The sequence below is a fragment of the Aedes aegypti genome, chromosome 2 (assembly GCF_002204515.2).
Source record: "Aedes aegypti strain LVP_AGWG chromosome 2, AaegL5.0 Primary Assembly, whole genome shotgun sequence".
Lineage (NCBI taxonomy): Eukaryota > Metazoa > Arthropoda > Insecta > Diptera > Culicidae > Aedes > Aedes aegypti.
In genome coordinates, this window is record NC_035108.1 from 299,459,083 (window position 1) to 299,468,039 (window position 8,957).

The 8,957-nt window shown below is 38.8% G+C and overlaps 1 protein-coding gene across 1 annotated transcript; it reads left to right on the forward strand.

Moving 5' to 3' along the window:
* Window positions 1-6,806: 6,806 nt before the first annotated feature.
* Window positions 6,807-8,658, forward strand: LOC110676678. The gene is made up of 4 exons (XM_021845498.1): window positions 6,807-6,932; window positions 6,990-8,165; window positions 8,225-8,371; window positions 8,429-8,658. The coding sequence occupies exons 1-4, from the start codon at window positions 6,906-6,908 to the stop codon at window positions 8,606-8,608; spliced, it is 1,530 nt and encodes a 509-aa protein (XP_021701190.1). The 5' UTR covers window positions 6,807-6,905; the 3' UTR covers window positions 8,609-8,658.
* The last annotated feature ends 299 nt before the right edge of the window (window positions 8,659-8,957 follow it).

Consider the following 8,957-nt stretch of genomic DNA (forward strand, 5'->3'; position numbering starts at 1 on the left):
CACAACTTGTTATCGTGTTGTTATCTAACTTTGCTCGGGTAATCAAGGCTCAATAAATGGCAAGACACTCTAAACTAGTTTTACACAGTTTTACTATAATTACTCTTAATATTTCTGTGGATTTGTGTAGGTACAGGTGGTTGGCAGGCCGGCTTCTATACGGCTGCTACTGCTACTGATGGCAAATGCGGTGCTAGAGGACGTGCTAATAGGCTTGGTAACCGGTATCCATTAGGGTTCTTTCCAGCGCAGCGTGAAGGTATAAAACCTGAATCTGGACTACGGGCTGAGCACCCTGTCGGGAATAATCTCGCCCGACATTGGGTGGGGTTCCGATGTCCAATCTGGTAGACTTTCCTGCTTATAGCCCGGCTCTGGACCAGAATAGGTTTCGGTCCACGGACCAGGCTTTGAGATCAAGCTTTATTGGGCGGTCAGAACCCATTTTACTTCATATCCGATGACAAATACAATTGAGCAATTCTCGCTGAAACCAGGCCGCCATCGGCACCCATCGTTAGAATTCCAATTTTATGTCACTGATCGCTAGTTTTCGATAAAACTTAAGGGTGATCCTTTTTGTTTTCTCAAATTGGTAGACCCCTCGTAGGCCAGCTAGCTAAACAGTTTGCGAAAAAGCCCATCTTTTGATAAATCTTGAGTATTTCTTCACGTGATATGTCTCATATTTCGCTTGAAACACATAGCAAACTTAGTGGCATCGTACAGAGAAAGGATATAGCTTTCATCTGAAGTTTAAAAAAATTTTGGCCATCTTGAATTTTGTTAGAAAAATCGCTTTTTCACCATTAGCGCACCGCTCGTTTTGAATTCTGAGATCACCATCAGAAAGCTTAGGAAAAATTGCGTTAGATAGGCTACACAAACTAGGTGAGCAATGGTATTTACCCTATAAAATGAACGATTTTCTAAATCATGTTCTACGATTTTGACGTATATGGCGAGTGCAATCAATGAAAACATTATTTTTTGAACAACAAAGAAACAAGTTTTCAATCGTTGATGTTTCATTCGATCAGAGTGAAAAATTAGAGTATTATTTTGAGTGAAAAAAATCTGGCGGCCATCTTGGATTTTATCGAAAACTAGCGATCAGTGACATAAAATTGGAATTCTAACGATGGGTGTCGATGGCGGCCTGGTTTCAGCGAGAATTGCTCAATAGTATTTGTCATCGGATATGAAGTAAAATGGGTTCTGACCGCTTCGTAGAACAAATGGAACCACTGTGAGACGTGGCCGGTGCCGTTATTGACATTACCAAGTTTGGAGTCCTCGAAATTGTACATTGATGATGTATGCTACTCCCAAGCCACTTCTGTTGGTTCCCTGTGCAATTTTGATTAATCCGGCGAATCACGGAGTAGCAACTACGAATTGTATGATTATATTATATTATCATTATATTATATATTATATTATATTATCAGAATGTAATCTGAACACCTTAGAAGTAATAAAATCCTGAATTGTTCCACGAGCGAAGTTTGACATTAAAGTCTCCGATGACAAAAAGTTTAGACTTATTACGAATCAATTTCAGCAAGTGAGTTTGAAGTAGTTGCTGTCCAGTGAATTGAACAGGCAAATTGGCAGCTATGGAAGTAAATTTACCAAGCTGTGTTCCAACAAATACACCCTAAGTTTCAAAAAATTTGGTTTCAAATTACGAAAAAAGTTGATGTTTTAGGGTAAGTGTTCCCTTAGTTGTGGGTGTTACAATAGTTGCGGTAGTGCCCTTTTCACTAATTTATTGCATTAGCCACAGAACCGACACTACCAATCGACGTATTGGCTTGTTGATACCAGTGTTGACCAGACTCATTTCCCCGAAATTCGAATTGTGAAGCCATGAACTGTTATAACTGTGCGTTGTATTCCTGAGATGGAGGGGGAGGTGGTTGGGCTTGAGTGTTGCACATGGGATCCGACAGGTTCGATCTCGGTGGGCCGCAATTCAAGTTTCGGTGAAATGATTCGCACTCACTCACTCACTCATTTCATTTCACCGAAACTTGAATTGTGGCTCTCTGGGATCAAAATTGATCGATTTTGTGTGCAGTACTCAAGCTTAACCATCTGCTTTTCTATCTTAGGAGGATAGAGCATGGTTGTAGTAGTTCGTGGCTTCGTAGTTCGGAAAATGTTATTTTCGGGGAAATGAGTCTGAACAACACTGATTTTAATATGTATATAACTTTATTTCTGCATCATTACAAAAAATGAACTTTCAATAGTTCGACATTATGCATGCCACGGTCTGTGGAAGCAACAATCATTACATCCTAATACTCCTTCTCCATCCCAACTGACTATGGAGAAATATTGAAAAATGATCAATTCACATTAGTGCTGTAATGGAACTAGAAATTTATCATCCCATAGTGTAAATTCTTCTTTAAACCATAATAAAGGATGTTGCTGAAGAAATAAATCTCTGTTGAGTTCATTATGATTGAGATTTTTTTTATACGTTTGCAGGGCTATTATCCCATATGAAGCTAAAGGTTTATGGACAAAAGGTCGAAAGACAAAACGTCGAAAGGACAAAAGGTCGAAAGACAAAAGGTCGAAAATGATTTGCTTGGTGGGAATTTTTTCCGTCTTTGAAAAAAGATTTTCGACCTTTTGTCCCTTCTTTTTTGTTCTTCGACCTTTTGTCCTTTCGACCTTTTGTCTTTCGACCTTCTGTCCTTTCGACGTTTTGTCTTTCGACCTTTTGTCATAGATCCGAAACATCATTCAAAATTTCTTCATAGTGATTTAAACCTATGTTTTCAACAAACGTTCATTTTGTTCTAAAAAGTGAACAATTAGAGCCTATTATTTTCAAAATATTTGAGCAACAGTTCATGATGTTTATGGATCCGGCAAAACTCTCCTGATGAAGTTCAATATGCCCTGCCAATATCCTCTTGTCTAACTGATTGCTGATTTCGATGCAACTTTCTACATTTTCTATTTCACGCTTGGATGAAAGAGCACATCCTGGAGAAACGCCTTTCTTGTCACGCTAAGTGACAGTTTTAAATTCCACTGCTTTTGGAAAGAAGTTATGAATTAAGAGATTCGTCCTAGTTCGTGGTTGCAACCATGTTCACTGAATAAACGATAAAAGAAGTGACCTTTTCAGAGGATTTTTCCCACGACGGTATCCAAGAAGGATTAGGGGTTCAAATAAGGATCAAGAGGTATAAAAAGCACCACTGAAAAGTACTATGTTAGTAAAACTGGGAAGTACTCTTTTAGTGCTTTAATTAGTTTCAAAATTTCCACCAGTAGATGGAATACATATGCGTACGCATAGCAAGAGAGTACGATGCGCACTCGATCATTTGTTCTACTAGTTACGACTAGGGTCAGTGTTCCCTTAGTGAACAGTCCTCTATAGTCGCACTAGTGGCTTTTTACGGCTGTTTTGCTGTTAATCATTTCAAAATATTTTATGACATGAAGGTCAGGAGATATTTATCTAAGTACCATTGATACACAGCTTGATTTTGTTCAAAAATGATAGAAAAAATAGTTTTGCTTAAAATTTGAGCTCCCTTGCGCCTATAGTAAACTTATTGTTCCTATAGTAGCACTACAGAGAGAAACTATTTTTTATTATACGAAATAATTAATGAATTAAGAACTTTTTTACATCAAACGAAAGCTTTTGATCCACACTTGGTCGGCGTTAAGTCAGAGGGGACCAAGTACAAAATTTGGGAAAATTGGATTATTCTCTCATTAGATGCGAAATTACCTTACCTCCGTTTCACTTTGACCAGATTTGATGTATGCTGTAAACTGCGAGAGATATGTGGCAAATTTACTTTGGATGATCAATAAAAATCGATAAAGTGTGCAGTCAGAGTGGACCAAGTGCTTATTACCATAACAGCTAAAATGATCAACGCGCTGAGGAATGCTAGGAAATGAAAAACATTTCAAGAGATTTGTCAGATTTTTCGACATCGATGATTCTTTTACTTATGCATCAATAGAAATTTATGAATATTACTTAATTCGATGCATTTGATTTTGATTTTTGACTACAGGGGATAGGCAAAATGATTGAGATAGGCAAAATTTTGCCCAAATTCAAATGCTTATAACTTTATGAAAAATGGATGAAATTGGATGCATCTGGAAGCAGTCGACGGCAAATTTGGTCCAGTTTTAGGAACTTCCTTGGCCATGCATATTGGCCACTGGACACCGGAGATGTTCCGGATTTTCTGAGGTCATGTCCAAATGTCATTTTTTCTGTCGCTTGTAATTTTGTGTGGTGTAAAGTTAGATAGATGTTTGCAATTTTCCTAGAAACTAGAACTAATAGGAAGTTGAATGCCACCGGACGCATTAAGATTGGTTGGAAATCTTCAGAAATATGACCATTTCCGTAAAACTGGTTCCGGAAAGCATGGTCAGTCATGTTTGTATTTCCAATCATGTAAATATTATCCGGAGCTATATCCAAGCGGACACCAACCTTAAAAATGATGTTTCCTGCAGCGTATTCAGAACCATTAGATGCACAGACCACTCTATAGAACGTTCCAGGTGCCCTGGGGGAAGTGGTCAATTAGGAACATATCCGGAACCATATCAATATGGGCATCAAACTTCATTATTTTCAAAGGTTATGCTTTCCGAAGCATTTCCAGCATCACCGGCTGAAATAACCACTTTATAGTAGGTTCCAGGTGCCCCGGGGGATGTGGCCAATTCGGAACATGTCCGTTCATCTGTTTAGAATCACATTCTACCATAAACAGTAAGATCCATGTGACTTGGAAAATGGCGAGCATTTTCAGAACCACAAGATATAATAATCACTCTATAGTATATTCCAGGGGCTCCTAGAGATGTGGCCAACTCGAAACATGACCTCATCCCCCAGGGCCCATGGAACCTACTATACAGTGGTCATATAAATAAGTTGCGCTGTAAATACTTCTATTAGCATCACCTTCAAAAATCTTGATGTTTTTACCCATATTGATGTGTTTTCGGACATGTTTTGAATTGGCCACATCCCCGGGGCACCTGGAATCTACTATAAAGTGGTCATGGCAGCCGGTGGTGCTGGAAATGCTTCGGAAAGCATAATCTTTGAAAATCATGAAGTTTGATGCCCATATTGATATGGTTCCAGATATGTTCCTAATTGACCGCTTCCCCCAGGGCACCTGGAACCTTCTATAGAGTGGTCTGTGCATCTAATGGTTCTGAATACGCTGCAGGAAACATCATTTTTAAGGTTGATGTCCACTTGGATATAGCTCCGGATAATATTTACATGATTGGAAATACAAACATGACTGACCATGCTTTCCGGAACCAGTTTTACGGAAATGGTCATATTTCTGAAGATTTCCAACCAATCTTAATGCGTCCGGTGGCATTCAACTTCCTATTAGTTCAAGTTTCTAGGAAAATTGCAAACATCTATCTAACTTTACACCGCACAAAAATACAAGCGACAGAAAAAATGACATTTGGACATGACCTCAGAAAATCCGGAACATCTCCGGTGTCCAGTGGCCAATATGCATGGCCAAGGAAGTTCCTAAAACTAGACCAAATTTGCCGTCGACTGCTTCTAGATGCATCCAATTTCATCCATTTTTCATAAAGTTATAAGCATTTGAATTTGGGCAAAATTTTGCCTATCTTAATCATTTTGCCTATCCCCTGTATTTACCATATTTGGATGGGTGGTCAGAAATTGCAACAATTTCTGTTCAGACAGAGCGGACCAAGTGTTGAAAAGCAATAAACTGATTGATTATTGCATTTTTTGAGTCAATTCCAGAGTCCGATAGAAGCTTATGGTAGTTCTGTGGTGTATGTATGGAGTGTGCTAGAACATGCTTATTGGACCAGTATATTTTGGTCGGTACTCAAGATTTTCACTTGGTCCACTCTGACTGAACACATATTTGAATATTTCTGGTCGTCAATGCCCTGACCCTGCAAAACCTTAATTTTCAAGCTATCGTAATGCCACTGATCTTGGTATTGACCAATGGGATATAGAAGAATTTACAATACTGGTGTCGAAGGGTCTTGATAATCTGCTTTTCTTAGAGATATGTACCCAGTTTGACCATGCAAGCATTGAATGATTGTTATTTTCCTAGAAATTGTTCAGTCAGAGTGAACCAGCTCACCGAACGGTGGTCTTTAGTTCAGTCAGAGTGGACCAAGTACACATATTCCATCAAAAAATCGTTCTATCAGCGGTTTGAATTACGATTTTTCTTGATTATCACTTCACATTATATTGTTTGGAAGTAATACAAAGAGGTGTAGAAATATTGAACCTAGCTTCAAACGAGTTCAAAAATTACAAAGCGTTAAACTTCAAACCCATTTTTCTCAAAATATGAAAAATGTGACTTGGTCCACTCTGACATAACGCCGACCACTTTGAAGGAAAAATATAAAAGCTTTGTAAAAATACGGTTTTAATTAGTATTTTGTCAACGCTGTGATGCTAGTGCTACTATAGGAACAGATTTCTTAGTTTTCATATTTTTACCACAAAACCAAGATAAAAAGCTTTCAGTTAGTACTTTCTGAATACTACCACTACTAATAATATACTACTACTACTAATAATATAATACTGCTGAATATACTTATAAAAAATAATGACGCTAGCGTTATTTTTCGGTTTTATACGAATATTTGTTCTTAGCTATGCGGCTATTAGTACATCGACCCTACTAGATGCTCGGCGTCTCAAGTGGTCATCAGTTTTAAATTAGAACGGCGCGTATGGCCAGTGGCCACAGCGCAGGCGTAATTCTCGAATCAGACGTACGATAGCTGCGCAGCATACGCACTCCGGCTTCTACGAAACCAGTCATTTCCCAGTTGTCAACACGATGAATATAAACAATTTTCCGGAAGAAGTTTGTAGTATTCTGCACTTTCTCGAATCATTAAAAACATAATGATTTATTTTCCAGATTTTAGAAGTAGTATTTCGTCATCTCCCTCTGAAGGATCGCAAGAATGCCTCACTGGTGTGCCGTGATTGGGCTCGGTTAGCATTTTCTAGACCTTGTTTGGAATCAACAGAGCTAATTCTTGCCAGCTCAAAGGCTGCCGATGTGTCGCCGTTGGAAAACAGCCAACGAAAGTATCGTTTCGTTTGTTTGCGCATGGATTGTGATGGCTTCGGAACCCGTGAATTGGAGGGAATCCGCAGTGTTATGTGTAAGTTTAGCTGTACGATCGTACGGTTGCGATTTGTGTGGGACATAATGGAAGGTCCATTCAATTTGAAACTGTTGCTGCATTTACTAGAGCTGGTACCACTGTTGAAGGAGTTAGTTGTGGAAGATTGTATTGTGAATCAGTATGATGAGCGATCTCTGGTTCCGAGGGTCGAAATGCAGAGCTACCCACACTTGGAAAAACTTACCATCCCCAGTTGTCTGATGGATAATACTCAGTTTGACGTAGCCAGATTGGCTCCCAATGTGAAAGTAGTAAACTTATGTACCACTGGAAGACACCTCTGGACCGCTCTCCATCTGATTGGCGCTCAGATCAGAAGCATGCGCCTGAAAACTGAAACCAAAGGAATTTTCAGACAACTTTGGGAAATTGAACCTTACTCCTTGGAAAAACTTCATCTCCATAGGCTCTGCAGCGATCTAATGGAGCCCAGTGATCTCAAGTTGAACGATGTGGTTGTTTTCTTTTCGCAGTGTAGAGCTTTGACCGTCCTGGGACTTGAACTACAAATCTCATGTAGCGTAATCCAGTTGATTGCCAATACTTGTCCCACGTTGAAATCACTGCTAGTTTATGAAATTGAAGAAGGATGGACGTTGTTGAATATTTTGCAGCAATTCGAAAATCTTAAAAAGCTCGCGATTCGGGTGGCTCATTTTGAGATTAAGCCTTCAGGTGAAGATTTACTGCTGCCAAAACTGAAAAGTCTAACCCTGGATGGAGTCGAATTCGAGAATCCATTCGATTTCTTCCACAATCTCAGGCAGTTTGCGCCAGGACTACAATCACTGCAGTTTGCTCAGTACGACGACAGCTGTAACGAAACGTATCATTTGACGGTATTGAAGGCGGTTCTTCAATTAAAGCTACCACAGCTGACCAAATTGATTCTGTTCGATAACGTGAGTATTGAGAAACATGAATTTCAGTTGAACTAAGGTGACATTCGTTTTTTTTACAGACAAGCTACTTTCCTTCACATGTCTTCAACCAGTTCAATTTGTTTCCAAAGCTTAAAGAGCTTCGTTTGGCTTACTATGGACTATCTGCTTGGAATCGGTCAATTGTCGTTCCTGGCGTGGAGAAAATATCACTTGATATTTATGAGGTTAGAATTCATTTTATTAAAATTGAAAACATGATCTAGTTACAATATTTTTCACAGTTGACAGCTTTCCAGCTTCGGAATCTATTGAAGATGTTCCCCTCGCTGGTAACGCTTGATGCAGTTGAGCCCGAAGACCCGCTGAACTTTGGCATCGATGATTTACCCAGAACGTCTTTACTTTGTGATTTCAATGTTAGAAAACGGGGATACAATATTTTAGATGAGTGGGCTTTGTAAGCTATTATATTTTGTTTTCAATATAAATATGTACAATGTTTTGTTTATATCATTCGGTACATAAAACTGCATGATGAGGATAGTTGAGAAAATTACCGTGTCTTAAATTAGACTATCGAAGTGGAATTTGAACTCCAGACAAGTAATTGTTTTAAGCACTTCATACTCGCCGATTTAAAAATTTCTAGAACTTGCGTTGCACGCTTAGTTTTTGAGAAACATGAATTTTTGTTCACAAATTTATTATTATTTTCAAGCTGCTACATAGGCGAAACCTATAAATATTCCTTAATACCCCAGCTACACTAAACACAAAAGATTCGCATAATTTCAAAGTGGATTTCTCATT